The 17,044-nt window shown below is 43.5% G+C and overlaps 1 protein-coding gene across 2 annotated transcripts in view; it reads right to left on the bottom strand.

The window, feature by feature from the left end:
- tek (TEK tyrosine kinase, endothelial) overlaps window positions 1-16,777 on the bottom strand; it is a 71,107-nt gene extending 54,330 nt beyond the window's left edge. The window contains exons 1-5 of one of the 2 annotated variants that reach the window (XM_065007665.1): window positions 16,210-16,777; window positions 15,800-15,979; window positions 14,861-14,971; window positions 5,736-5,888; window positions 4,852-4,983 (exon numbers count right to left, since the gene is read on the bottom strand). In XM_065007665.1, coding sequence (XP_064863737.1) covers window positions 4,852-4,983; window positions 5,736-5,888; window positions 14,861-14,971; window positions 15,800-15,979; window positions 16,210-16,528 — 895 coding nt within the window. In that variant the 5' untranslated portion in view covers window positions 16,529-16,777. The remainder of the gene's footprint in view (window positions 1-4,851; window positions 4,984-5,735; window positions 5,889-14,860; window positions 14,972-15,799; window positions 15,980-16,209) is intronic. The other variant, XM_065007664.1, reaches the window with a different exon arrangement.
- Between the last annotated feature and the right edge of the window lie 267 nt (window positions 16,778-17,044).

The raw sequence follows: 17,044 nt of genomic DNA, 5'->3' as shown, positions 1-17,044 counted from the left end.
GCCTAGTGGTTAGAGTGTAGAGGTGGCAGGTAGCCTAGTGGTTAGAGTGTAGAGGGGGCAGGTAGCCTAGTGGTTAGAGTGTAGAGGTGGCAGGTAGTCTAGTGGTTAGAGTGTAGAGGCGGCAAGTAGCCTAGTGGTTAGAGTGTAGAGGTGGCAGGTAGCCTAGTGGTTAGAGTGTAGAGGTGGCAGGTAGCCTAGTGGTTAGAGTGTAGAGGTGGCAGGTAGTCTAGTGGTTAGTGGTTAGCCTAGTGGTTAGAGTGTAGAGGTGGCAGGTAGCCTAGTGGTTAGAGTGTAGAGGTGGCAGGTAGCCTAGTGGTTAGAGTGTAGAGGCGGCAGGTAGCCTAGTGGTTAGAGTGTAGAGGTGGCAGGTAGCCTAGTGGTTAGAGTGTAGAGGTGGCAGGTAGCCTAGTGGTTAGAGTGTAGAGGTGGCAGGTAGCCTAGTGGTTAGAGTGTAGAGGTGGCAGGTAGCCTAGTAGTTAGAGTGTAGAGGTGGCAGGGTAGCCTAGTGGTTAGAGTGTAGAGGCGGCAGGGTAGCCTAGTGGTTAGAGTGTAGAGGTGGCAGGTAGCCTAGTGGTTAGAGTGTAGAGGTGGCAGGGTAGCCTAGTGGTTAGAGTGTAGAGGCGGCAGGGTAGCCTGGTGGTTAGAGTGTAGAGGCGGCAGGGTAGCCTAGTGGTTAGAGTGTAGAGGCGGCAGGGTAGCCTGGTGGTTAGAGTGTAGAGGCGGCAGGTAGCCTAGTGGTTAGAGTGTAGAGGCGGCAGCGTAGCCTAGTGGTTAGAGTGTAGAGGTGGCAGGTAGCCTAGTGGTTAGAGTGTAGAGGTGGCAGGGTAGCCTAGTGGTTAGAGTGTAGAGGTGGCAGGTAGCCTAGTGGTTAGAGTGTAGGGGGGGCAGGTAGCCTAGTGGTTAGAGTGTAGAGGGTGCAGGGTAGCCTAGTGGTTAGAGTGTAGGGGGGGCAGGTAGCCTAGTGGTTAGAGTGTAGAGGAGGCAGGTAGCCTAGTGGTTAGAGTGTAGAGGAGGCAGGTAGCCTAGTGGTTAGAGTGTAGAGGCGGCAGGTAGCCTAGTGGTTAGAGTGTAAAGGCGGCAGGTAGCCTAGTGGTTAGAGTGTAGAGGCGGCAGGTAGCCTAGTGGTTAGAGTGTAGAGGTGGCAGGGTAGCCTAGTGGTTAGAGTGTAGAGGCGGCAGGGTAGCCTGGTGGTTAGAGTGTAGAGGCGGCAGGGTAGCCTAGTGGTTAGAGTGTAGAGGCGGCAGGGTAGCCTGGTGGTTAGAGTGTAGAGGCGGCAGGTAGCCTAGTGGTTAGAGTGTAGAGGCGGCAGCGTAGCCTAGTGGTTAGAGTGTAGAGGTGGCAGGTAGCCTAGTGGTTAGAGTGTAGAGGTGGCAGGGTAGCCTAGTGGTTAGAGTGTAGAGGTGGCAGGTAGCCTAGTGGTTAGAGTGTAGGGGGGGCAGGTAGCCTAGTGGTTAGAGTGTAGAGGGTGCAGGGTAGCCTAGTGGTTAGAGTGTAGGGGGGGCAGGTAGCCTAGTGGTTAGAGTGTAGAGGAGGCAGGTAGCCTAGTGGTTAGAGTGTAGAGGAGGCAGGTAGCCTAGTGGTTAGAGTGTAGAGGCGGCAGGTAGCCTAGTGGTTAGAGTGTAAAGGCGGCAGGTAGCCTAGTGGTTAGAGTGTAGAGGCGGCAGGTAGCCTAGTGGTTAGATGTAGGGGGGGCAGGTAGCCTAGTGGTTAGAGCGTTGGGCCAGTAACCAAAAGGTTGCTAGATTGAATCCCAGAGCTGACAAGGTAAAAATCTGTCCTTCTGCCCCTGAACAAGGCAGTTAACCCACCGTTCCCCGGGAGGCCGTCATTGTAAATAAGAATTTGTTCTTAACTGACTTGCCAAGCTAAATAAAGGTAAAATAAAAATAAATAAATAATAAATAAAAATGATAAATAACAAGTATAAGAAAAATAGGACATACATTTAACCCCCATAACCGCAACAATCACACACGTGATTCAGACCCCTTGACTTTTCCCACATGTTGTTTGGTTACAGCCTTATTCTAAAATTGATTAAAAAAAAAAAAAATAATTCTTCTCATCAATCTACAAACAATATCCCATAATTAAAAATCAAAAACAGGTTTTTATACATTGTTAGCAAATTTATTTTAAGCAAATAAAAAAATGGAAATATCAGATTTCCATCAGTATTCAGACCCTTTACTCAGTACTTTGTTGAAGCACATTTCCATCAGTATTCAGATCCTTTACTCAGTACTTTGTTGAAGCACCTTTGGCAACGATTACAGCCTCGAGTCTTCTTGGGTATGATGCTACAAGCTTGGCACACCTGTATTTGGGGAGATTCTCCCATTCTTCTCTGCAGATCCTCTCAAGCTCTGTCCGGTTGGATTGTGGAGCGTCGCTGCACAGATATTTTCAGGGCTCTCAAAATCATATCAAATTATATTGGTCACATACACATATTTAGCAGATGTTATTGCAGATGTAGCTAAATGCTATAAAAGAAAAAAACACACCAAAAAAATACTGCAAAGTTTCTTAGGAGCTAGAAGCAGAGCATGTCTGTTGGCCCCGTCTTTAGAACCTCCAGAGATGTTGGACCGGGTTCAAGTCCGGGCTCTGGCTGGGCCACTCAAGGACATTCAGGAACTTGTCCCGAAGCCACTCCTGCGTTGTCTTGGCTGTGTGCTTAGGGTCATTGTCCTGTTGGAAGGTGAACCTTCGCCCCAGTCTGAGGTCCTGAGCGCTCTAGAGCAGGTTTTCATCAAGGATCTCCCTGTACTTTGCTTCGTTCTTCGTTCCCTCGATCCTGACTTGTCTCCCAGTCTCATCGGCTGAAAAACATCCCCACAGCATGATGCTGCCACCACCATGCTTCACCGTAGGGATGGTTCCAGGTTTCCTCCTGACGTGACGCTTGGCATTCAGGCCAAAGACTTCAATCTTGGTTTCATCAGAACAGAGAATCTTGTTTCTCAACTCCAAGTGGGCTGTCGTGTGCCTTTTACTGAGGATCAACAACCAACTTGACAGAGCTTGAAATATTTAAAAATAATAATAATAATAATGGGCAAATATTGTACAATTCAGGTGTGCAAAGCTCTTAGAAACTTACCCAGAAAGACTCACAGCTCTTAGAAACTTACCCAGAAAGACTCACAGCTCTTAGAGACTTACCCAGAAAGACTCACAGCTCTTAGAAACTTACCCAGAAAGACTCACAGCTCTTAGAAACTTACCCAGAAAGACTCACAGCTCTTAGAAACTTACCCAGAAAGACTCACAGCTCTTAGAAACTTACCCAGAAAGACTCACAGCTCTTAGAGACTTACCCAGAAAGACTCACAGCTCTTAGAGACTTACCCAGAAAGACTCACAGCTCTTAGAAACTTACCCAGAAAGACTCACAGCTCTTAGAAACTTACCCAGAAAGACTCACAGCTCTTAGAAACTTACCCAGAAAGACTCACAGCTCTTAGAAACTTACCCAGAAAGACTCACAGCTCTTAGAAACTTACCCAGAAAGACTCACAGCTCTTAGAGACTTACCCAGAAAGACTCACAGCTCTTAGAAACTTACCCAGAAAGACTCACAGCTCTTACCCAGAGAGCTCTTACCCAGAAAGACTCACAGCTCTTAGAGACTTACCCAGAAAGACTCACAGCTCTTAGAAACTTACCCAGAAAGACTCACAGCTCTTAGAGACTTACCCAGAAAGACTCACAGCTCTTAGAGACTTACCCAGAAAGACTCACAGCTCTAAGAGACTTACCCAGAAAGACTCACAGCTCTTAGAGACTTACCCAGAAAGACTCACAGCTCTAAGAGACTTACCCAGAAAGACTCACAGCTCTTAGAAACTTACCCAGAAAGACTCACAGCTCTTAGAGACTTACCCAGAAAGACTCACAGCTCTTAGAGACTTACCCAGAAAGACTCACAGCTCTAAGAGACTTACCCAGAAAGACTCACAGCTCTTAGAAAGACTTACCCAGAAAGACTCACAGCTAAGAGACTTACCCAGAAAGACTCACAGCTCTTAGAAACTTACCCAGAAAGAAAGGCTACCCAGAAAGACTCACAGCTCTTAGAGACTTACCCAGAAAGAGTCACAGCTTAGAGACTTACCCAGAAAATCAGCTCTTAGAGACTTACCCAGAAAGACTCACAGCTCTTAGAGACTTACCCAGAAAGACTCACAGCTGTAATCACTCTTAGAGACTTACCCAGAAAGACTCACAGCTGTAATCACTCTTAGAGACTTACCCAGAAAGACTCACAGCTGTAATCACTGCCAAATGAGGTTTCTAACATGTATTGTCTCAGGGGGGTGAATACTTATCTAATCAAGATATATTAGTGTTTTATTATTCATTTATTATTTAGAAATGGTGGAATTTTTCTTCCACTTTGACATTACAGAGTATTTTGTATAGATCATTGACCAAAAATGACATTTTAAATACAATTTAATCCCACTTTTTGGAAAGAAACGAAGACAGGCTCTGTACATTCACAATGTGGTAAAGAAAGTACATTCACAGATAAGAGATGTACTGTAATACTTTCTGAAAGCTCTGTACATTCACAGATAAGAGATGTACTGTAATAGCTCTGTACATTCACAGATAAGAGATGCACTGTAATTGCCTTGAGCATTTACAGAAACGTTGAATAATTGTCCCTGTCAAATAAATAGAATAAATACAATTAAAAGTGTTTTTTACCAACTGGGAAAACATAGTGACACACATGCAGACGTCTCCGGTACAGTTACATGTATAGTATATAGCTAGTATAGCTAGTGTATAGCTAGTACAGATACAGGGATACCCTAATAGAGGAAGGGCTGTTTTTACCAGTTTCACAGGTGTGTCCCTTGAAACCGGGTGGACAGATACACTCTCCTGTCTCGTCATGACAGACCCCTCCGTTGGAGCAGCGAGGACAGCTATGTTCACAGCTCGGACCCCACAGGCCAGGCTTACATTCTAGGATTCAATCATAAAACACTCGTTAGGAAGCAATTCTCTAGGCTAAAGGGGAAAATGTTTTGGTCTGCAATGGATACGCTTTACTTGGGTTGAGTCAATTCCAAATGCTCAATTGAATTTCCAATGTAGTTATCAGATGAAGTTTTCACAAAGAACTGACATATCAAAAACAGGTTGTTTTGGTAGAATAAGCAACATTGGGTAGTACTACAGTAGTACTGGGTAGAAGTAGAACTTACAGTAGTATTGGGTAGTTTGGGGTAGTAATACAGTAGTATTGGGTAGTACTACAGTATTATTGTGTAGAAGTAGAACTTACAGTAGTATTGGGTAGAAGTAGAACTTACAGTAGTATTGGGTAGTACTACAGTAGTATTGGGTAGAAGTAGAACTTACAGTAGGATTGGGTAGTACTACAGTAGTATTGGGTGGTACTACAGTAGTACTGGGTAGAACTAGAACTTACAGTACTATTGGGTAGTACTGCAGTAGTATTGGGTAGTACTACAGTAGTATTGGGTAGAAGTAGAACTTACAGTAGTATTGGGTAGTACTACAGTATTATTGGGTAGAAGTAGAACTTACAGTAGTATTGGGTAGTTTGGGGTAGTAATACAGTAGTATTGGGTAGTAATGGGTAGTACTACAGTAGTATTGGGTAGTACTACAGTAGTATTGGGTAGAAGTAGAACTTACAGTAGTATTGAGTAGTACTACAGTAGTATTGGGTAGTATTGTGCAGTACTAACTTCTGACGATGAGCCTGGTGATGGCTGATGTGGGCTTGGCTCCAGCGATGGACCTGGCTGTGTAGAGACCTGCGTCTGAGGACTTCACTCCGAGGACGGGGTAAACCAGGATGTCTGGGATCTCATTCTTAGGCACTGAGTGGATGAAGGAGCCTGGAAGAGACCGTTTTACTGAGGAGGAGTCCGGTGATCCGTATTAACATGAGGGGTTGAATATTGTTGACCCCTTGGGCTGTGTGTGAATATTGTTGACCCGTAGGTTGTATGTGAATATTGTTGACCCGTAGGATGTATGTGAATATTGTTGACCCGTAGGCTGTATGTGAATATTGTTGACCCGTAGGTTGTATGTGAATATTGTTGACCCGTAGGCTGTATGTGAATATTGTTGACCCGTAGGTTGTATGTGAATATTGTTGACCCGTAGGCTGTATGTGAATATTGTTGACCCGTAGGCTGTATGTGAATATTGTTGACCCGTAGGTTGTATGTGAATATTGTTGACCCGAGGTTGTATGTGAATATTGTTGACCCGTAGGCTGTATGTGAATATTGTTGACCCGAATAGGCTGTATGTGAATATTGTTGACCCGTAGGCTGTATGTGAATATTGTTGACCCGTAGGTTGTATGTGAATATTGTTGACCCGTAGGCTGTATGTGAATATTGTTGACCCGTAGGCTGTATGTGAATATTGTTGACCCGTAGGCTGTATGTGAATATTGTTGACCCGGCTGTATGTGAATATTGTTGACCCGTAGGTTGTATGTGAATATTGTTGACCCGTAGGCTGTATGTGAATATTGTTGACCCGTAGGTTGTATGTGAATATTGTTGACCCGTAGGCTGTATGTGAATATTGTTGACCCGTAGGCTGTATGTGAATATTGTTGACCCGTAGGCTGTATGTGAATATTGTTGACCCGTAGGCTGTATGTGAATATTGTTGACCCGTAGGTTGTATGTGAATATTGTTGACCCGTAGGCTGTATGTGAATATTGTTGACCCGTAGGCTGTATGTGAATATTGTTGACCCGTAGGCTGTATGTGAATATTGTTGACCCGTAGGCTGTATGTGAATATTGTTGACCCGTAGGCTGTATGTGAATATTGTTGACCCGTAGGCTGTATGTGAATATTGTTGACCCGTAGGTTGTATGTGAATATTGTTGCTGTATGTGAATATTGTTGACCCGTAGGCTGTATGTGAATATTGTTGACCCCTTGGGCTGTATGTGAATATTGTTGACCCGTAGGCTGTATGTGAATATTGTTGACCCCTTGGGCTGTGTGTGAATATTGTTGACCCGTAGGTTGTATGTGAATATTGTTGACCCGTAGGCTGTATGTGAATATTGTTGACCCGTAGGTTGTATGTGAATATTGTTGACCCGTAGGCTGTATGTGAATATTGTTGACCCGTAGGTTGTATGTGAATATTGTTGACCCGTAGGTTGTATGTGAATATTGTTGACCCGTAGGTTGTATGTGAATATTGTTGACCCGTAGGCTGTATGTGAATATTGTTGACCCGTAGGTTGTATGTGAATATTGTTGACCCGTAGGTTGTATGTGAATATTGTTGACCCGTAGGCTGTATGTGAATATTGTTGACCCGTAGGCTGTATGTGAATATTGTTGACCCGTAAATTGTATGTATCAAACCTCTCATAGTAGCAGTGATGATTTAGTGATTATAGACGTGACCCTAATCCCGTCTAGTGTTAAATTCAAATCTCCCGACCATCATATCTAAGCCAATATGACACCAATCTCAATGACAATTCATAAATCAAATTGATTGGAGGTACACAACACACTCCACGTCTCTCGTCATGAGCCAGCCGTCCGTCCGTTACCGAGAGAACCACATACCAATTTTTTTTATCAGGGCTGTTAGCATTAGGTTCGTCAGACATTTTTTTTTCTTCCAGAACTAGCTCAATATCTAAGCGTCGGATAAAAATGACACTAGAGAGTCCATAATGTGACCATTAGACTTGCTCTCTTTTAGACTCCTTAAGTTTGTAGAAGCAATAGTTCTGATTACATTTATAAATGTATCGCCCTCACATGCTAATTTTTGTCCGTTAATAAGAAACAATGATGGGCTACCTTTTTGTAGCATTTCTAACAACGCTAACATATTTTCAGACGTCTCTCAGAGTTCTAACACCGGGTTGGTTGCTCGGCAACAACACAGTTGCTTACACCCTACTGCCAGTCAGAAGAAGTGTACGGAACAAACCTAGGCTACTGTATATGGCTAGCTATATGGTGATATTCAACCTGAGGTTAATCAATAAATAAACACAAGCAGATATTTTGATTAACTTGGTAGTTAATTAGCTAACGTTACCTAGTCAACGTTAGCATGATTGTACAAAGCCCAGCAGCCAGCCTCTGTCGCTAGCTAACACCAGTCAGCTGAATGCTATGAAATTAAGGTAACTAAGGCAATAAATGTGTTTGTTTTTATTAGTTAGGTAGCTAGCTAACTAGTCAGCTAACGTAAAGTTATACCAGTCAGATGAGAGCTAAGGTTGGTTATATTTTGCCAAGTAAGTAAGTAAGGAAAATAAGAACAATCCGAAATTCCTTTTTGATACTGTCGCAAAGCTAACTAAAAAGCAGCATTCCCCAAGAGAGGATGACTTTCACTTTAGCAGTGATAAATTCATGAACTTCTTTGAGGAAAAGATTATGATTATTAGAAAGCAAATTACGGACTCCTCTTTAAACCTGCGTATTCCTCCAAACCTCAGTTGTCCTGAGTCTGCACAACTCTGCCAGGACCTAGGATCAAGAGAGACGCTCAAGTCTTTTAGTACTATATCTCTTGACACAATGATGAAAATAATCATGGCCTCTAAACCTTCAAGCTGCATACTGGACCCTATTCCAACTAAACTACTGAAAGAGCTGCTTCCTGTGCTTGGCCCTCCTATGTTGAACATAATAAACGGCTCTCTATCCACTGGATGTGTACCAAACTCACTAAAAGTGGCAGTAATAAAGCCTCTCTTGAAAAAGCCAAACCTTGACCCAGAAAATATAAAAACTATCGGCCTATATCGAATCTTCCATTCCTCTCAAAAATTTTAGAGAAGGCTGTTGCGCAGCAACTCACTGCCTTCCTGAAGACAAACAATGTATACGAAATGCTTCAGTCTGGTTTTAGACCCCATCATAGCACTGAGACGGCACTTGTGAAGGTGGTAAATGACATTTTAATGGCAACGGACCGAGGGCTCTGCATCTGTCCTCGTGCTCCTAGACCTTAGTGCTGCTTTTGATACCATCGATCACCACATTCTTTTGGAGAGATTGGAAACCCAAAATGGTCTACACGGACATGTTCTGGCCTGGTTTAGATCTTATCTGTCGGAAAGATATCAGTTTGTCTCTGTGAATGGTTTGTCCTCTGACAAATCAACTGTAAATTTCGGTGTTCCTCAAGGTTCTGTTTTAGGACCACTATTGTTTTCACTATATATTTTACCTCTTGGGGATGTTATTCGAAAACATAATGTAAACTTTCACTGCTATGCGGATGACACACAGCTGTACATTTCAATGAAACATGGTGAAGCCCCAAAATTGCCCTCGCTAGAAGCATGTGTTTCAGACATAAGGAAGTGGATGGCTGCAAACTTTCTACTATTAAACTCGGACAAAACAGAGATGCTTGTTCTAGGTCCCAAGAAACAAAGAGATCTTCTGTTGAATCTGACAATTAATCTTAATGGTTGTACAGTCGTCTCAAATAAAACTGTGAAGGACCTCGGCGTTACTCTGGACCCTGATCTCTCTTTTGAAGAACATATCAAGACCATTTCGAGGACAGCTTTTTTCCATCTACGTAACATTGCAAAAATCAGAAACTTTCTGTCCAAAAATGATGCAGAAAAATTAATCCATGCTTTTGTCACTTCTAGGTTAGACTACTGCAATGCTCTATTTTCCGGCTACCCGGATAAAGCACTAAATAAACTTCAGTTAGTGCTGAATACGGCTGCTAGAATCCTGACTAGAACCAAAAAATTTGATCATATTACTCCAGTGCTAGCCTCTCTACACTGGCTTCCTGTCAAAGCAAGGGCTGATTTCAAGGTTTTACTGCTAACCTACAAAGCATTACATGGGCTTGCTCCTACCTATCTCTCTGATTTGGTCCTGCCGTACATACCTACACGTACGCTACGGTCACAAGACGCAGGCCTCCTAATTGTCCCTAGAATTTCTAAGCAAACAGCTGGAGGCAGGGCTTTCTCCTATAGAGCTCCATTTTTATGGAACGGTCTGCCTACCCATGTCAGAGACGCAAACTCGGTCTCAACCTTTAAGTCTTTACTGAAGACTCATCTCTTCAGTGGGTCATATGATTGAGTGTAGTCTGGCCCAGGAGTGGGAAGGTGAACGGAAAGGCTCTGGAGCAACGAACCGCCCTTGCTGTCTCTGCCTGGCCGATTCCCCTCTTTCCACTGGGATTCTCTGCCTCTACCCTGTTACGGGGGCTGAGTCACTGGCTTACTGGGGCTCTCTCATGCCGTCCCTGGGGGGTGCGTCACCTGGGTGGGTTGATTCACTGTTGTGGTCGGCCTGTCTGGGTTGGCGCCCCTTGGGTTGTGCCGTGGCGGAGATCTTTGTGGGCTATACTCGGCCTTGTCTCAGGATGGTAAGTTGGTGGTTGAAGATATCCCTCTAGTGGTGTGGGGGCTGTGCTTTGGCAAAGTGGGTGGGGTTATATCCTTCCTGTTTGGCCCTGTCCGGGGTGTCCTCGGATGGGGCCACAGTGTCTCCTGACCCCTCCTGTCTCAGCCTCCAGTATTTATGCTGCATTAGTTTATGTGTCGGGGGCTAGGGTCAGTTTGTTATATCTGGAGTACTTCTCCTGTCCTATTCGGTGTCCTGTGTGAATCTAAGTGTGCGTTCTCTAATTCTCTCCTTCTCTCTTTCTTTCTCTCTCTCGGAGGACCTGAGCCCTAGGACCATGCCCCAGGACTACCTGACATGATGACTCCTTGCTGTCCCCAGTCCACCTGGCCATGCTGCTGCTCCAGTTTCAACTGGCCTGGGCCCTAGGACCATGTCCCAGGACTACCTGACATGATGACTCCTTGCTGTCCCCAGTCCACCTGGCCATGCTGCTGCTCCAGTTTCAACTGTTCTGCCTTACTATTATTCAACCATGCTGGTCATTTATGAACATTTGAACATCTTGGCCACGTTCTGTTATAATCTCCACCCGGCACAGCCAGAAGAGGACTGGCCACCCCACATATGCTCTCTCTAATTCTCTCTTTCTTTCTCTCTCTCTCGGAGGACCTGAGCCCTAGGACCGTGCCCCAGGACTACCTGACATGATGACTCCTTGCTGTCCCCAGTCCACCTGACTGTGCTGCTGCTCCAGTTTCAACTGTTCTGCCTTATTATTATTCGACCATGCTGGTCATTTATGAACATTTGAACATCTTGGTCATGTTCTGTTATAATCTCTACCCGGCACAGCCAGAAGAGGACTGGCCACCCCACATAGCCTGGTTCCTCTCTAGGTTTCTTCCTAGGTTTTGGCCTTTCTAGGGAGTTTTTCCTAGCCACCGTGCTTTTACACCTGCATTGTTTGCTGTTTGGGGTTTTAGGCTGGGTTTCTGTACAGCACTTTGAGATATCAGCTGATGTACGAAGGGCTATATAAATACATTTGATTTGATTTGATTTGATTTAAGGTTTTTCATATAAGGCTGAAGTCATCATGTGTAAACTGCTGATCTGTAATCGGAGCACAAATAGTCAAGCAAACATCATCCGCTGCTATGATGGCCAGTTAACATTAACTAGCTAGCTGGGTAACGTTAACCGACGTAAAACTATAACTTTATATACCGTGTATGGCCAGTTAACATTAACTAGCTAGCTGGGTAACGTTAGCCGACGTAAAACTATAACTATATACCGTGTATGGCCAGTTAACATTAACTAGCTAGCTGGGTAACGTTAACCGACGTAAAACTATAACTATATACCGTGTATGGCCAGTTAACATTAACTAGCTAGCTGGGTAACGTTAGCCGACGTAAAACTATAACTAGCTACCGTGTATGGCCAGTTCACATTAACTAGCTAGCTGGGTAACGTTATGACGTAAAACTATAACTTTATATACCGTGTATGGCCAGTTAACATTAACTAGCTAGCTGGGTAACGTTAGCCGACGTAAAACTATAACTAGCTACCGTGTATGGCCAGTTAACATTAACTAGCTAGCTGGGTAACGTTAACCGACGTAAAACTATAACTAGCTACCGTGTATGGCCAGTTAACATCAACTAGCTAGCTGGGTAACGTTAGCCGACGTAAAACTATAACATTGGCCACCGTGTATGGCCAGTTAACATTAACTAGCTAGCTGGGTAACGTTAGCCGACGTAAAACTATAACTTTATATACCGTGTATGGCCAGTTAACATTAACTAGCTAGCTGGGTAACGTTAGCCGACGTAAAACTATAACATTGGCCACCGTGTATGGCCAGTTAACATTAACTAGCTAGCTAGGTAACGTTAGCCGACGTAAAACTATAACATTGGCCACCGTGTATGGCCAGTTAACATTAACTAGCTAGCTGGGTAACGTTAGCCGACGTAAAACTATAACATTGGCCACCGTGTATGGCCAGTTCACATTAACTAGCTAGCTAGGTAACGTTAGCCGACGTAAAACTATAACATTGGCCACCGTGTATGGCCAGTTCACATTAACTAGCTAGCTGGGTAACGTTAGCCGACGTAAAACTATAACTAGCTACCGTGTATGGCCAGTTAACATTAACTAGCTAGCTAGGTAACGTTAGCCGACGTAAAACTATAACTAGCTACCGTGTATGGCCAGTTAACATTAACTAGCTAGCTGGGTAACGTTAGCCGACGTAAAACTATAACATTGGCCACCGTGTATGGCCAGTTAACATTAACTAGCTAGCTGGGTAACGTTAGCCGACGTAAAACTATAACTAGCTACCGTGTATGGCCAGTTAACATTAACTAGCTAGCTGGGTAACGTTAGCCGACGTAAAAATATAACTAGCTACCGTGTATGGCCAGTTCACATTAACTAGCTAGCTGGGTAACGTTAACCGACGTAAAACTATAACTAGCTACCGTGTATGGCCAGTTAACATTAACTAGCTAGCTAGGTAACGTTAGCCGACGTAAAACTATAACCATATACCGTGTATGGCCAGTTCACATTAACTAGCTAGCTGGGTAACGTTAGCCGACGTAAAACTATAACATTGGCCACCGTGTATGGCCAGTTCATGCACCACAATACATCATACTTTCTTACGCAAAACATAACTAGTTAACATTAGTTACGTTAAATTTAAAACCACCAAACTTTGGGAAACTGACACGGTGCTCAAGTTCATTTGCGTTGTTGCACAGACCAGGCTGTGGTAAGGAAAAACATTGCAGTTAGCTGCGCTACATTTTCCAACTAAGAATAACCACAACACAAACCCTAGCCGAGAAATCAAATTGCTTTGTTAAGAAATAGTAAGCTAGTTATGATCCGTTTTGTCACCAAAGCACCTTATACCACCCACCACTGCGACTTGTATGCTCTAGTCGGCTGGCCCTCGCTACATATTCGTCGCCAGACCCACTGGCTCCAGGTCATCTACAAGTCCATGCTAGGTAAAGCTCCGCCTTATCTCAGTTCACTGGTCACGATGGCAACACCCATCCGTAGCACACGCTCCAGCAGGTGTATCTCACTGATCATCCCTAAAGCCAACACCTCATTTGGCCGCCTTTCGTTCCAGTACTCTGCTGCCTGTGACTGGAATGAACTGCAAAAATCGCTGAAGTTGGAGACTTTTATCTCCCTCACCAACTTCAAACATCAGCTATCCGAGCAGCTAACCGATCGCTGCAGCTGTACATAGTCTATTGGTAAATAGCCCACCCATTTTCACCTACCTCATCCCCATACTGTTTTTATACTGTTTTTTTATTTTATTTATTTATTTATTTACTTTTCTGCTCTTTTGCACACCAATATCTCTACCTGTACATGACCATCTGATCTTTTATCACCCCAGTGTTAATCTGCAAAATTGTATTATTCGCCTACCTCCTCATGCCTTTTGCACACATTGTATATAGACTGCCCATTTTATTTCTACTGTGTTATTGACTTGTTAATTGCTTACTCCATGTGTAACTCTGTGTTGTCTGTTCACACTGCTATGCTTTATCTTGGCCAGGTCGCAGTTGCAAATGAGAACTTGTTCTCAACTAGCCTACCTGGTTAAATAAAGGTGTTCTCAACTAGCCTACCTGGTTAAATAAAGGTGTTCTCAACTAGCCTACCTGGTTAAATAAAGGTGAAATAAATAAATAAATAAAAAAATAAAAAATGAATTGCATATACAGTGCATTCGGAAAGTATTCAGACCCCTAGATTTTTTCCCGCATTTTATTACGTTACAGCCTTATTCTAAAATTGATTAAATACTTTTTTTTCTTCTCCTGAGGTTCTTGTAAGTATAAAAGCAAAGCTTTCTTTCATTTGATTTTTTTAAAAAGCGCGAAAAGGTTTCGTAACGGTATAATATCTTTACTGTGGTGTATGAAGAAACCAATACTTTAGCCTGTATACGGTACAAATTACATTACTGTGGAAGCACCTTCTGTTTGAGAAGGTTTGAATCCTAAGCAACCTGCCTACACATAGTTTGAAGTACAACACCAACATAACTACAGTAGCAGGTCAAAGCTGTTTGATGGAAAAACCTTGGTGGAGTAGGCATTGTGGTGCTCATGTGCATTTCTTTATTTTTAGGTGTAACGGATGTGAAACGGCTAGCTAGTTAGCGGTGGTGCGCGCTAAATAGCGTTTCAGTCGGTGACGTCACTTGCCCTGCAAGGGCCGCGGCTGTTGTGGAGCGATGGGTAAAGATGCTTCGTGGGTGACTGTTGTTGATGTGTGCAGAGGGTCCCTGGTTCGCGCCCGGGTATGGGCGAGGGGACGGTCTAAAGTTATACTGTTACATAGGCTTCAATGCCTATTCTCACTTAAAACGTATTATTAGGTTTAGGCTACATAGTGAAAGGTTTACCATTCTTATAGATGACTGCGTCCTCTGCAAACACTTTCCTGCGTGTGAAAGAGATGTTGACATCTTCTCCTATGCTGACTGTGATTGTCAGGGACTCTGGCAGGAATGCAGCTAGGGGAAAATATAAACACAATGGTAGAATAAGAAACAGACAGCAGAAACCAGGAAACACAGCAGAAACCAGGAAACAGACAGCAGAAACAAGGAAACACAGCAGAAACCAGGAAACACAGCAGAAACCAAGAAACAGACAGCAGAAACCAGGAAACACAGCAGAAACCAGGAAACAGACAGCAGAAACCAGGAAACAGACAGCAGAAACCAGGAAACAGACAGCAGAAACCAGGAAACAGACAGCAGAAACCAGGAAACAGACAGCAGAAACCAGGAAACACAGCAGAAACCAGGAAACACAGCAGTCTGGAAGAGTTCTCCAATAAATGCTTAGTTTTCTGCTAGATTTAAGTAATTGTTGTATAACTTTTTCTGTCACGTAAGTCCACAAATATTAAATAAACAACGAACAGAAATAATGTTATTGTAACTGCCTAATGAAAACAATCAAAGCCAAACAGACAGAAAGGGGAGGGGGGGGGGGATTAATGGTGGCACAGTATTGCTGTGACTTCGCCGTGTGACTTAGGGTCCAGAAGGGAAGGCATCAGGCAAACAAACAGTCTGACAGGAAGAAGATGTCCACGTACCAGAAATCAACCCCGCTTGTCTGTCTGTAGGCTTGACATTGTTTTGCGTTTCATTAGGGAGTCGGAATAACAGTTTATCATGCCAAAATGGAATGCGGCAGAAAACATGTCAATGGTGAACTTGTTTAATTTAGGAGCCACCGAAAAACCTCAAAACAATAACAGATTTTTTTTTTTTTGCCCATAGAAAATACAGAACTGTACAGTCTAGAACACAATATCAATGCGTTATTACCTTCATTCAGCATCTTGTAAGTATATATCTGATTTTTGTCACTCTTTCTGGCCCTGCAGTAGAATTCTCCAAAGATATCACTGCGAGTTTTCCATTCGATCTTGGAGGCATGGTGGTAGGCTGTATCAGGGCTGACAGGCAGGCTCTGGGGGTGGGTCAGGGGGAAGTCACGGCCCATACCTAACGGAAATGTACATGTTCAAAATGTGTTGGAAATACAATAACTACACAATAACACATTTTAATGTAACAAGAAAGTGTATGGTAAAATAAAACAACAACAACATCAAAAGTCTACAAATTTCAACCTGTAATTTAAAACATGTAATTTGACATGTCAACGGAACATGTTAGAATTTGCAAACGGAAATGTGTTCATCTTGTGTGAAAGTCCCATCCCCATTACCCACCCAGGGTACTGCTGGAGCTGGATGTAACAATGTCCTGCCGGGAGGTCCAGTCACTACTGACACAATGGAGGGAGGAGTCTGATGATGTCACCATGGGGTCAGGGTTCACCAAGGTCAGGTCCGCTATGTCTAGGGCATCACCTGGGACAGACAGACAGACAGACAGACAGACAGACAGACAGACAGACAGAGAGACATACAATTTACAAAAGGAGATAAGTATCAGAGATAATAAAACACAAGACAAAGTGAAAATAAATTGTTTATTTGGTTGGGCTATGACATCATTAATAAACAAAGGTGTACAGTTTCCCATCATTGACCTCTACATGATATTGGGGACATTGGTATCAGTAACACATTGACCTCTACATGATATTGGGGACATTGGTATCAGTAACACATTGACCTCTACATGATATTGGGGACATTGGTATCAGAAACACATTGACCTCTACATGATATTGGGGACATTGGTATCAGTAACACATTGACCTCTACATGATATTGGGGACATTGGTATCAGTAACACATTGACCTCTACATGATATTGGGGACATTGGTATCAGTAACACATTGACCTCTACATGATATTGGGGACATTGGTATCAGTAACACATTGACCTCTACATGATATTGGGGACATTGGTATCAGTAACACATTGACCTCTACATGATATTGGGGACATTGGTATCAGTGGTGTGATATTGGACACAAGCATTTAGTTAGATACTACTGTACTGTTGGAGCTAGGAACACAAGCATTTAGTTACATACTACTGTACTGTTGGAGCTAGGAACACAAACATTTAGTTGGAGCTAGGAACACAAGCA

The sequence above is a fragment of the Oncorhynchus nerka genome, linkage group LG22 (genome assembly GCF_034236695.1).
Source record: "Oncorhynchus nerka isolate Pitt River linkage group LG22, Oner_Uvic_2.0, whole genome shotgun sequence".
NCBI lineage: Eukaryota > Metazoa > Chordata > Actinopteri > Salmoniformes > Salmonidae > Oncorhynchus > Oncorhynchus nerka.
The sequence above is the reverse complement of the archived record's forward strand: the minus strand, read 5'-3'. Positions and strand labels throughout refer to the sequence as shown.